This window comes from Leopardus geoffroyi, chromosome E1 (assembly GCF_018350155.1).
Source record: "Leopardus geoffroyi isolate Oge1 chromosome E1, O.geoffroyi_Oge1_pat1.0, whole genome shotgun sequence".
NCBI lineage: Eukaryota > Metazoa > Chordata > Mammalia > Carnivora > Felidae > Leopardus > Leopardus geoffroyi.
The window spans coordinates 38,841,740-38,854,858 of NC_059330.1; the positions used below are offsets into that span (position 1 = coordinate 38,841,740).

Below are 13,119 nucleotides of genomic sequence, written 5' to 3' on the forward strand. Positions count from 1 at the left end.
GAAATACCTTGCTCTTTCTTGCTCTTATCTCAGTCTATAACACTTTTTCCTCCTATCTTTTTCTATTTGGTAGATTCCTTTCCTCACCTGTCACCTCAAGGCCTCCCTCACCTGTCACCTTCTCTGTGAAGCCTTCCCCAACTATCCAGGCAGAGTATCCTGCTTTGACTTCCAGATGCCTCTGACCTCTGTAAACACCTCAGCTACAGCTCACCCCTAGGCTATCAGGGGGCTGTTTTTGTGCACATGTCTGTCTTCCCCCATTGTCTAGGGGGCATTTTACTTCTCTCTGCATCCCCTGATGACTAAGAGGCCCAGCAGGTGTGCACTGAATATATGACAGATGGATGGGAGCATAAACTGCACACCCCCCTTTGCCATTTTCCACAAGGAACTTTCCAGCAAAGGAAAGTTTGTTGCCCCTCCTGCCAAACTACCCAGTAAACTGGCATTAGAGGGGTCCCTTGCTGACATGATAGGTAAAGTAGCTATATAGCCCTCCTTTCCTTTCAATTATCTTCCTCTATCCAGGCTGTATGTGGGCAGTTCCCATATCAGGGAGACAGGGACCAGGAGGCCTACTTTCTTTCCTCCAAGGTCACATCTTAGGGGAATGGAATTACTGCCCTTGGAAGGAGGAGCCCTGACACAGCCCACCCAAGATGGGGCCCTGGAGGCCTACTCTCCTTGGCCCTGAACTTGGGAGCCAGGCCCTGCCATGCCTCAACCTCTTCCCTGCCCCACCATCATAGATACACTGAACTTCAGTCTGGAAGAGATCTCAGAGAACATGAGATCCAGAGCACCAAAGGCACAAGGGGATTGGGGAGGGATGCACCCAATGGAGCAAATGGTCTTGGGCCTGGCCCGAGAGTTTTCCCACACACCCCAGAAGACATGGCAAAGAATGGAACATTCTTTAGTCCTGTGTCATGGCTTCCACTCAGGCCTTTACCATGTCCCACGTGGACTGTCGCAGTAATTAGTCTTTCTTCCACCAATACATCCTCCACACAACCAGAAAGCGATCCAATTGTCAAAGTTAATTTTATTTATTTATTTGTTTTTAAAGTTTATTTATTTATTTATTTTTAAAGTTTTGATTTCATGACCTGAGTTGAAATCAAGAGTTGGACGCTTAACCAACTGAGCCACCCAGGAGCCCCTCAAAGCTAATTTTAAAACCCTTAATCTACCAGTCGCTAAATCAAGTCTCAATTCTTACATGGTATACAAGACGAAAAGGATCTGGTCCCTTTCCACTTTCCACTTTAACCATGGCCTTTGCTCCTACTCCTCCATTCTATCATCTAGGAGAAGCCAAAGCTTCTCATGCTCCCTTGCTCTTGTACATACTCCGCTTCTCCACCTGATGAACTCAGCCTTGAAGACCCAGCACAGATGTCACTTCTTGGTAAAGTCTTCCCTGATAGCCTGGAAAAGTTAGTGTATCAGGTAAAAATGCTCCCAGCTGAAAGCATGGAAAACCCAAGCAAAGGAATGATTCTAACCCTCAGTTGCCAGTAGAGTTATCTAAGGAGCTTTTAAAAGTCCCTGTCCACTGGACACATGCCAGACCAATTAAATCAGAATCTCTGTGGTGGGCACAGGCACCAGTAGGTTTCAAAACCTCCCATAGTCTGATGTGAAGCGAAGTTGAAAAGCACTGAAGCAGGGGTTTATTTTTCTCACGGAGTGAAAGTAGCTGGCGGTTGCTAGTGTTGGTTGAGTGGCTCAGTGATATTCAGGCCTATTTCTCAGTGATGCTCTTGACCTTTCCTTTCTGCTTTGTTGCCTCAGGGTCACAGGATAGCTGTGGTTGATCCTCCCTGTTCAAAGCAGGGAGAAAACCGCAGGGAGAAAGGGAGAATTTAGTCCGTCCTCTTTTATAAACAAATCAAAGACTGTCCCAGAAACCCCTTCAGCAGACTTCCCCCTAGATGCTATTGATCAAAACTGCACCACCCCCACCCCTGGCCACAAAGGAGGCTGGGGAAATGGGCAAAGGGATTTCTGATAGACCGAGAGGACCAATCAGGCTCTATCAGGAGGAACTACTCCCAAATCAGCAGGCGTTATCAAGGAAGGAAATAACGCATGGATGTTGAAGGGTGGCAGAATGACGCCACCCCCAAATATGCCACTTTGACATTAGGATTATTTTGAGCTCAATTCACATAAAAAAACAACAGATGGCAAGAAGGGCATTCTAATCTACCCACCTTTTCCCCTGAAAACAGGAGACAAAACTCCCAAGTGAAAGATGCCCTCCTGTATAGGGAGAAAAGGAACATTCAATAGGGAGTCAAAGCTGAGACAATTCTGTACAAACAGAACTTGTTAAAAAAATAATTTTTATCTTTCTCTAGCCTCCCCATATATTTTAGTTACTTTTCCACAATTCCCTCTCTTTATTCAACCTAGTAGAGAAGTATTTGCAATTTGCCACCTCTTTGGGTCTTCATTTCCTGTCAAGGGCTCCTGTGTCTCATAATGCTTACATAAATGTGTGTTTTTCTCCTCTTGATCTGTGTTAGAGTTCAACTCTCAGGCCCAGCTGAAAAGCTCTAAGAGGGAAGAGGGGAAATGTCACCTCCCCTACAATACCAAGTTGACAGACAGCAGATTCTTTCAGTGTTATTTATTCTCTCTCTGGGCTTTAAAGCTCCTCGTACACACGTCAGTTATGACACACATCACATTAATACATTTGGAGGCATGTATCAACAAGCCCATGTTTACTTCCAGACTGGCAGTTCTCAGCTCAGGCTGCACATTAGAAATGCCTGGGGAGCTTTTTTTTTTTTTTTTTAAGTTTATTTATTTGTTTCGAGAGGGGGATAGGGGCAGAGAGAGAGAGAGCGAGAATCCCAAGCAGGCTCTTGGATTCTCTGTGCTGTCAGCGCAGTGCCCAGCATGGGGCTTGATCCCAGGAATGGTGAGATCATGACCTGAGCTGAAATCAAGAGTGAGACGCTTTGGGGCACCTGGGTGGCTCAGTCGGTTAAACGTCTGACTTCAGCTCAGGTCATGATCTCCTGGTCTGTCAGTTCGAGCCCTGCGTCAGGCCCTGTGCTGACAGCTCAAAGCCTGGAGCCTGCTTCAGATTCTATGTCTCCCTCTCTCTCTACCTCTCTCTCTCTCTTTCAAAAATAAATAAACATTAAAAAATTTTTAAAAAGAGTTAGATGCTTAACCAACGGAACCACCTAGGCACCCCAGAAATGCCCCGGGAGTTTTTGAGTGCCTAGACCCTAGCCACAGAAATCTGAATTTAATTGGTCCTGGCGAAGCCCAAGCACAACTAATTTGTAAGAGACCTCCAAGTGGTTCTGATGTGCAGGCTGGGTTAACCACTGCTGAAGTCCCAGCACCTTTAGAGCAGGGTCTGTGTCCCCTTCCATGAGCACAGTTCTTGGAACATGAGGCACACAGGAAATCCTCACTGAACGGATGAATGTGTGGCAGAGAAGAATTTCTGCCCCAACTTTGTCAACCCCCGGCCTACAATGTGCATCGTCTTGGGTGCTTCCCCCTCCCTCTCAGTTCCTTCTCCGCTGAGCACTGCACTTAGCCACCCTCGACTAACCACATGAATGCTCCAGTTGGACTCTCCTATCTACACACTGCCCGCTTCTCCCGCAGCTGCTGTGCTGGGCACGCCAGGCCTGCTCTTCCTTGGAAGCTTTCCTAGTCTGAGAAGATCGCTCTATCAACAGCCATGCTCAACTCTTGTGCCTTATTTAGCTAAACTCCTGGCCAGTGTGAGAGAAGAACAGTGTGAGGTAGGATTCCAAATGTCTGCTGTTCCACATTCAGCCACAATCCCAAAACGGACACCCAAGCATTCAGTGGCAGAGTGCCTAACAAGCAACTAACAAGCAATCCACAGACAAAATTCTTGCTTCTCCTGCCCAAGTGTAGAAAATGTGTCTTATCTGATTTCTTGGACAAGTGTGAGTCTGAGAAATGCCCCTGTTGACGTCACAAGAATGAGTCAGTGGTGAATTATCTCCAGAGATGATATCATCCAATATCGGATTCTGGCCCCCATCACGCTTCTGAAACTGCTTCTTCAAAGGTCACCTCCAGGGCCAGCTTCACGGACATGTGGCCTGTACAGTCCCACGGGGCCCCATGCCCCACACTCAGAAGGGCCCTGCACTTGGTTTTACAATCTGCTGTTGCCATCTTGAAGTTCTCAGTTTTTGAACAAGGGGCCCTATGTTTTCATGTTGCACTGGGCCCTGAAATTGTGTGTCCAGCTCTGGTCATTCATATAGTCTCTTACAAAATCCAGCGAGGTTTTCCTTCTCAGAAGGGTCTCCACAGCATATGACCTTAGTCTCCTTTGTGCAAGTCTCTGTGACACGCTGCTCTCCTGTCCTCTTTTACTGCATTGCGAGAAGGTGCTGTAATGGGATGGCATGGGCTGCAAATGGTGGTTAGGATCAAGAGACCCTGGGGAATGAGCCCTCCCAGACATGAGGGAGACTTAACAGGACCAACTTGGGGGCCCAGGGCTCTAGCAAACAGAGACAACTGGAGTCAGCTCCAACCCAACACAGAAAATCATCAGGAAAACTTGTAGTGACCATATGACTTCAGATGCCTTGAAGAACCCCTTCTAACTCTAGAGGGGCCATCTACCAACCATGCAGAGAACAAACTAAAACAGGGAGGCCTGCCAATCAGGCAAGAGCGTTGGACACTCTGAGAGGAGCCAGGAGATGAGGTCCTCTGGAGACAGACAAGATTTCCAAGGAAAAGACTGAGGGAAGTTTGTTCACTGTGGAAGAAGGTGGCATAGGACACAGTAAGACAGAAAAGGAGAGTGAGGGAGGGACCGAATTGGGGGAGATGGCTGCTGGAGGCAATGGGTGTGAGATGGGGCCCATCCCAATTCTGCCCCCCAGGCCTGCCAAGCAGGGATCCTTCTGCTGGGCCAGGCTGTGGGCAAGCAGCAGAGGTTGTGAGAGGCGGAGTCTCAGCCTGGAGGAAGTCTCAGCTGGGAGAGGAGGGAAAGAAGACGACAATGTCAAGGCCTTGGGAGGGGAGCCTGAAGCAGAGAAAGGAATTGGGGCCTGGTCTCCCCATGACAGAGTTCATCAGGGTCCAGGATCTGCCCTGTCTTGGCATCGCCTGGCCAGGCCATGGCTCAGGTATCTGACACCTGGGGCCCGGAGTCACATGCCAGGAAACTCAACACTCTTGGGGCCCAGCCCCCAACTTCCAGCAGCTACGAGCAAACAGGGCTTCTAGAGAAGGAAGCGGGTCTCTAGAGCCGGGCAGCAGGGAGACTACTTCCGGGGAGAGGGAACACAGGAGAAGACTCTCCCACCAACAGGGGTGAGAGGTTGAGAGGAGGAGGGTGGGGGGGAGGAAGAGTAGAGTGGAGAGGACAAAGCTGGGGCAGGCAGGGGGCAGGTGCTCCAGGAAAAGGGGGAGACAGGCACAGAAAGCAGGCGTAGTCACCTAGCCTAGCTGAATGCCCTGACATCCGCTCGCTGATCTGTCTTCCTTGTCTCCTTCACCCTAGTGCCAATCTGGCCCTCAGCTGCCTACGGAGCCCACCTGGCAGCCACCCAGGTAGGTTGGTAGAAAAAGACTTTATTCCAATAAGGGAGATCAGTACATGGGCAGAAGCAAAGCCTTAGGAGCTCCCAGACCCAGAGTGACCAACAGGGCCTTGGACCATGGAACTTCATAGATTAGCCCTCCAGAATCACAGAGACGCTAGAAAAATCTCAGGCCCAGGGGAATCTTTTACCCAAAGGGCCTGAAAAAGGAACCCTAAACCCCAAAGAAGAAGCTAAAGTCACCCAGGCCTGACAGAACCCCCAAAGGAAGGCCCCCGCCCACAGAGACCCCACAGGGGACCTCCGGAAGAGAGAGCTGGCAGTGGGGAATGGAATTCTTTTGACTCATTCTTCCTTTATGGGGCTTTTCTTCCCCAGATCCTACTGCACTCCAGGACTATGCCAATATTTGGCCATGCTCCCACCAGCCAGTCACCTCCTCTCTCTCCTGCTGGTGCTAGGCACAGGTGGCACGGTGCCCAGCCCCTGGGTGCCTCCTCAGGGCTGCTACGTGGCAGAAGAAGCTGGTGAGAGGACATTCCGCTGCAGCCAGGCAGGCCTGAGTGCTGTGCCCACCGGCATCCCCAACGACACCCGCAAGCTCTACCTGGATGCCAACCGGCTGGCATCAGTGCCAGCTGGAGCCTTCCAGCACCTGCCTGTCCTGGAGGAGCTGGATCTGTCCCATAATGCCCTTGTCCACCTCTCAGGGGCTGCTTTCCAGGGCCTGGCAGGCAGTCTGCGCCACCTTGACCTCTCTGCCAACCAGCTGGCCTCGGTGCCTGTGGAGGCCTTCGTGGGCCTGAAGATCCAAGTGAATCTATCCGCCAACCCATGGCGCTGTGACTGTGCCCTCCAGGAGGTGCTCAGGCAGGTGAGGCTGGCGCCGGACACTGGAACAGGCATCGTGTGTGGCCCCGGAGCCCGACCAGACCTCGTGGGGCAAGAGTTCCTGCCGCTGGCAGGGGAGGAAGAGCTGTGTGGGACGGGGCGGGGTGGGGCCCAGCGGAGCACTGATGTAGCCCTGCTGGTCACCATGGGGGGCTGGCTGGTGCTCGTGGTGGCTTATCTGGCGCACTACGTGTGGCAGAACCGGGATGAGACTCGACGTCCCCTCAAGCCGGCCCCCGTGCTGCCCGTGCGCTCTGAGGACTCCTCCACCCTCAGCACAGTGGTCTGAGGACCAGGGCCACTCCTCCAGCCCCATGCCCCACACTCCTACCGCCGTGCCCTCTCTTTTCCTCTAACCCTCTGCTTCCTCTACAGCCCCACATCCCCCAAATTCCTCCCCACTTCCTCCTCTGTCTCCCCTGAACACCTGATCTCTCTCTCTCTCAATCAACACCATCTTTGGTGACTACTGTGCCTGGTTGTGCTAGACTCAGAGACCCAAAGCTCCCGAGTCCACAGTGGGTGGGGGGTGGGGGGGCAACAGAACAGAGGTGGGTGCGGGCAGAACATGGAGGAGGAAGCCTCTGCCTGGCTGTGTGGATGTCTGAACTGACATTTCAAGAATGAAAAGGGCTTTGGGCAGAAGAGGGAGGACCCTAGCGAAAAAGCAGTAAACAAAGTCAAAGAAGATGCAAACAACTTAGAAGGTATGGGCACCAAAAAGACCTACCTGGCGGCTGGAATAGAGATGCAAAGAGGGGCAAGGGGATGGTGGGCCAAGCTGGAGGGGAAGTCAGAAACTGGGGTGCAGACAGATTGAGAAGGACTGTGTGGGCTCCTGCTCTCTTCTCTCCATCTACGGAGAAGCTCCCCCTTACTTCCTGCCTCTCTCTTGACCCCAGGCTCCTCTCCCTGTGCCTTCTCTTGGGGGCCTCCTGGCTTAGAGTCCTCTGCTTCCTTTTCCAGAGACTCTCCATCTCTCTTCTCTCTCTTTTATACACTGATGGGCTTTCTGAACCCTTTCCCTTGGGGGAAGAGTGGTCTCCTCTATGTCTGAGCTGAAGATGGGTCACCGGGAGTCGGAGGGGGATAGGGACGAGGAGGTCTCCCACCTCCAGAATATCACTGGACAGCTCAATAAAGTCACTTTTATTAAGGCTCCTGATCTCTTCCTTATTGTTCATTTCATTGAATGCACGTGGCTTGACAGTGAGGAGTGGGAAAGTGTTGAGCCCTTTACCACAGCCTCTGCCACCACTTTGGCGGCGTGTGCTCCCGCTGGGTTGGATGCCAACTCCTCTCTCCCCTCCTACCTCCCAGTTCCTGACACCAGAGTCTATCTGCTAGGGATGCCAGGGCCTATGAATTAATGATAATGGAACCAGAATGGAGAATGGGAGGAGGCTAGAGGGAGGACAAACAGGGAGGAGGGAAGGAGGGCAAGGTTCAGGCATCAGTGATCAGCTGGCAGCCTCCAGTCTGTTAGACGGGGCATAGGAAGCAAAGGGAAAGGGAGCTGTTACCCTCCTGGCAATCTCTCATTTCTCTCAGTGGGAATCTGAGCAGGGGGTACAGAGAAACTAGATGTGCTCAAAGTTAATGAAAGAACTCGTGGGGCAGAGGAGACCAAGTTGCCTGAAGAAGGGGGGCCATATGAGATACCCCTATCACCAAATGGGCTTCTCAAGGGATCAAAGGGGTCAACACACCCCCTCCCTTGCCCTCATGCAGCATGATCCACCCATGCAGCCTCTGTGGAGGAAACTGCTGCTTTGGGGAATCTCATGGAAACTCCAACAGAAGCTGAACATAAGAACCACCTAACCACGGTTCCACCCAGCTTGGGGCAGATTCTGGGACAGATGGAGAGGCTGCTCAAGAAGAAGCAAACAGGGGTGGCTGGGTGGCTCAGCCGGTTAAGTGGCCAACTTTGGCTCAGGTCATGATCTCGCAGTCCATGAGTTCGAGCCCTGCGTCAGGCTCTGTGCTGACAGCTCAGAGCCTGGAGCCTGTTTTGGATTCTGTGTGTGTCTCTCTCTGACCCTCCCCTGTTCATGCTCTGTCTCTCTCTGTCTCAAAAATAAATAAATGTTTAAAAAAAATTTTTTTTAAAGAAGCAAAGAGGAATCCACTACCTCCCCAGTCCCTCTGACCCACCCTGATTTCCCTGTCTCCTTTCCAGCATCCCCAGCCCCTTCTCTTGCCATCTCTGAGGCTCCCTCCACCACTCCAAGGCTGAGGTCCCTCATATCGTTCAGGAAGTCTCAACTTGACTCATTTCGGAAAAGCCTGAGACCCACCCCCCTATCCCCTTTTCTCAGGAGACATGGGCCTCCCCACTTCCAGGGATGCTCAGGGAAAGAACTAGAGTGTGGACAGTTTCCGGCTGCAGTTTGACCTCCACCCCAGCCACACCCTGGCCTGGGCCTTGGAATCTTGGCCCAAATCCTATCATACCCTCCATCAGTTTCTCCCCTGCCACTGTCTGTCCCACTCTGCTCACCCACCCGCTCCTGGAATCAGGCTGGGACACATCTCACTGGATCCTGGGAAACAGACTGTGTAGGCCTATGGGAGTGGGAGCCTGGAGGACAGGTGGGGCCCCGAGTCTCTATTACCTGTGTCCATCTCTGGAGCCTCATTTGACTTCCTGTCATCCCAAGCAGCAGAAACGACACCTTTAAGATCTGCAGAGTTGGTTCCCCTGCCCAGACACCTAACCCCAATTCTCAGAGTTGAGCACAGATGGGAAAGGATCCAGGGAGGGAAACTTTGCCTGGAACCCAGGTGAGGAAGGGTCCTAGAGCCCTGGATAGTGTCATCTTGATAGTTATCCCCATGGCCCCTTCTGGCTCAAATTCCTTTCCCTCTTGCGTTCTAGGGCAGGAGAGGGAGAGGGAGGGCAAGTGGGGCAGAAGATGGGGATGGCAGGGGAGATGCTTCATTGGCTCCTCTCCCTAGGGAGAGACCCCTTTACCCCCGTCAGCTGGGGTCCCTGAGTTGGAAATTGGTGGGAGGGGGGCATCAGAAGCTATAACTTCAGCTCAGCACATTATAGGACGCTGGACAGAGTGGGGCCTCCACAGACTCAGAGATGCTCCCTCCCAGAGCAACAATCACTGAAGCCCTCAGCCCTTCCCTCTGCACTCTGGCCTCTGCATTGTGCTTGTCCACCAGGCAGGCAGCAAGGGGTAAGATAACTGGTTTCTCCCCCATCCTTATCTCCACCGGGGACCAAAGATCATAGGACCCATATTCTGAGATGCCAAGTAGGCAGCTGGCCGGTTTCATTTTTGCTGTCTGCTTCTCACACTTCTGGCTGGTACAGACGCACTCCATCAAGACCAACCTCTCCTACCGGGACATGCGGGAGCCAGGAACGAAGCTGCCAGGTGCCAAGAGAGCCCAGCCACACACCTGGTCCAGAAGAACCCAGGAGGTCTGGGGCAGGACCCAGCTTAGCACCCACATGCAGCATCCTGGAGCCAGCAGGCTGTATGTAGGTGTGGGAGAAGAGGAGTCCCTCGCTCAGCTCTTCCAAAACCAATTTCTTCCTGCCCTGCAGAGCAGAAGCCTGGGGCGGCCCCGAGGGAGCCCCCGGTCTGAGGGGGAGAGACAGGAACCTAACTCTCGGGGAACTCCCAGGCTTATGGAAGAAATAGGGTCTTTTCTCTCTGGGGAGCTCTGAAGCTGGGGAGACCAAGACCTACCCCAGACACAGAGACTTGAGCATCTACAAAGTCACGTTATCTACAAAAGGAAGTGAACAGAGAGCAGACTGAGTACCCAGGAGCCGAGGGAGGCAGTTAAGGAGCAATGGGTGGGGTGCAGCCCCCACCCTTCCTGTCTTGGGCTCACATGCAGACATTTCGAGTGCAACACTGAGCTCTCCTGCAGAGGGGAGGGCATATCCGCATCAAAACCAGAAGCAACCCAACAGCTTATTCCAAGGGGAGGGCTGTGCCTCCCCCATTAGACCCAGGGGAGTTCCGACTACAGTTTTACCTCATCTTGCTGGGTCTTTGTCACCAGCAACCTTGCTGCCTATGAGCAACGGCTCCCCCAAATCAGGAAGGCAGGAAGCAAAGCAGAGCGAGACCTTAAGCTCCCAAAACAGATGCCAAGACAAGCCCATTCATGCATTCGACAAACGTTTATTGAGTTACTACTACATGCCAGGCACTGCAGATACAAAGATGAGGATGTCATGGTATCCGCATTTGGGGATCTGACAGGCTAGTGATGGCAGCCCGGGTGATAGTGGCAGGCACAGGGGTCATGTGAGCCCAGCGGGGCATTGAAAGCAAACACTAAGGTTCAAGCCCATCTCTCTTGGACACCACAGCCCTTTGGATGGATGAAGATGGCTCTGGTGTCTCCAATACTTCGAGTTAGCACATTATGGTACTTCTCAGTTTTTGTCTCTCTCTCCTCATTCCAGGTCTACTGCTACCACACGCCCACACATCTCCAAGTCCCTGGAATCTAGCTTATCTGCTCCCAGTCACAATACTCATTTCTGCACTCCGCCATCACTATCTTCCTCTTCTAGAATGCTAAACAAACAAACAAACAAACAAACAAAAAACCTTTGCGTCCCATACTCAAATGAATGTCTGAGGTCAGCTCTCAATTCTCATTCACTTTTGGGGTCAGGGACAATTTTATCATTCAGAGTCAGACCATCAAGGAAGTTTCTTGCAAGGGATGTGTGGGAACAAGCACAAGAGCATGTATGTCCTCTAGAACCAAGAAAACACTGTGAAGTGACGTAGGGAAGCAGGTTGAGGAACCAGGCCAGGTGAGAGGGGCTGGCACCCAGGGGCATGCCCCCACGAGAGCAGCACCAGCTGTCAGAGCTGGCAGTGATCTTCAGAGAGGGGTGGTGAGTTGCCCAAGGTCATATAAGGAGTCAGGGAAGAAATTAACAGGACTAGAACCTCAGGGCCCCTATCCCTCTGGGACTGACACACACACCCTTCTAAGGGGAAGGGACAAGGGAGGGATGGGGAGAAACAAGGTGGATCCAGGGGTGCAAGTGAGGGAGCCGGAGGTGGCTAGGAAGAGGGCCCCGCCCACTCAGAGCCGGCCCCACTCCACCCACCACAAGAGCTGAAGAATCTTTGGGAGCATGACGCAGAACCTGTATGTTCGAGGTGGCCAAGGCTGGGGAGGAGCTGGAGGAAGCCACCCTGGAGAAGGAGGGCAAGGCTGGAGGGGGCATTCCATCCCCCTCCCCACTGCTGTGGGGTTCCAAGCTGGCAATCTCCAAGATGCTTCCCCTGTCCCACCCCCATCCTTGCTCACACTTGCCCCTCTCCTCCCCTCCCACAGCCCTGCACTCTCCCCTGCATCCCTGCCCACCATCAGGGCAACCTACCCTCTTCTCTTCCATACCTGCCTCTCACCTAGTTCCCCTAATAACAGCACCCTCATCTTTTACAACTCCCCTCTTCTCTTTTCTAAAGGTCTGAGGACGTTTCCATCTATTGTCTCACTGGAATCCTGTAAGGCGGGCTACAGTGCATCTGCACTCCCCACCCCGGAGTGTTTGGGAAACTACCTGGGCAAAGTCCAGTGATGCACCCAGGTTTCCCGGTCTCAGTTGGGCTTTCCTTCCCTGCTCCACCCTCTGTCCCGTTCCCATCTTCAGCTGTCCCCAACCCTTCGTGGGACTGCTCTATCGCAGCCACTCGTGGTGACGGGGTGTGTCCCTCTGCCCTCTGCAGGATCTTCAGTGCCCACTGGAAGCTAGCGTAAGGAGCTGAGCTCCCGGGCACCCAACACCAGACCAGCCCCGATCATCTTCCCCTGGGGAGGGGTACCTGCGGGAGGGCACGGAACGCCAAGGCTCAGAAGGTGGTCTCTGTGCCTGGGGGCGGGGGACCCGCTGAGTGAAGTCACGTCGAGACTGGTGGAGCGGGATAGGGTCCTGGTCACCACTGTCCTGCACCCTCACTCACCTAGGCCTGAGCCGGAACGCACGGAGTATCTGGCGCTGCGGGCTGAGGGGGAGGAGGAGCGGCCGGCATTGAAACCCGGAACAGCGGCTGCCCAGCTAAGGAGTGGATGCTGCGGGAGTAGGGGGACCCGGGGGCTGGGCTGGGGCGCTGGGTTTGGGAAGGGGCCTGGGCGGCGCGAGCGCAGTGTAGGAGGCCGGGGAGGGGTGACATGGAAGATCTGGAGGAGGCTAGAGTGGTGAGGCCAGACTGTGAGCATAGGGCGCAGGACCGGGACCCGGGTGGGCATCGTGGGGGGCGGGGGGCGGGGCTTAAGATGGTAGGGGCGTGGCTTGGTAGCCTGGGCGGAGCTGAGGGAGCTGGGGCCCTTGTGGGCTGGATGGGGTGATCCGCCTGCCTCTCCAGGGAGATCTCAGCGCCCTTGGAGGAAGGCTCCTTTAAGTTGAGGGAGAGACTGGGGCCCTGCCCTGAGGGAGGCTGCTCTCTGTGCAGGGAGAACTCTCCCTCTCCTCAGGAACTTCCCTGTCTTTCCAGCTGTAGGAGTATCTAGCTGATCATTTCCCATACTCTCTGCCTGATGGATGGGGTCCTGGATCTTGGTGACCCAGAGATTCTGGGAGTCCAAGGGGCAGGGCCAGGGTCTCAGTCCTCTGAATGACTGCTGGAGACTTCTAGTCAACTCAACACCA

The 13,119-nt window shown here is 53.4% G+C and overlaps 1 protein-coding gene and 1 long non-coding RNA gene across 3 annotated transcripts in view; one reads left to right on the forward strand and one right to left on the reverse strand.

Moving 5' to 3' along the window:
* Nucleotides 1-3,130: 3,130 nt before the first annotated feature.
* LOC123603607 overlaps nucleotides 3,131-13,119 on the reverse strand; it is a 30,738-nt gene continuing 20,749 nt past the window's right edge. The window contains exon 4 of one of the 2 annotated variants that reach the window (XR_006714956.1): nucleotides 3,131-4,412. This is a non-coding gene — a long non-coding RNA (uncharacterized LOC123603607). Of the gene's footprint in view, nucleotides 4,413-10,608; nucleotides 11,027-13,119 lie in introns of those variants that run through there. The other variant, XR_006714955.1, reaches the window with a different exon arrangement.
* LRRC3C (leucine rich repeat containing 3C) lies at nucleotides 4,420-8,418 on the forward strand. The gene has a single exon (XM_045488719.1). The coding sequence runs from the start codon at nucleotides 5,938-5,940 to the stop codon at nucleotides 6,757-6,759; it is 822 nt and encodes a 273-aa protein (XP_045344675.1). The 5' UTR covers nucleotides 4,420-5,937; the 3' UTR covers nucleotides 6,760-8,418.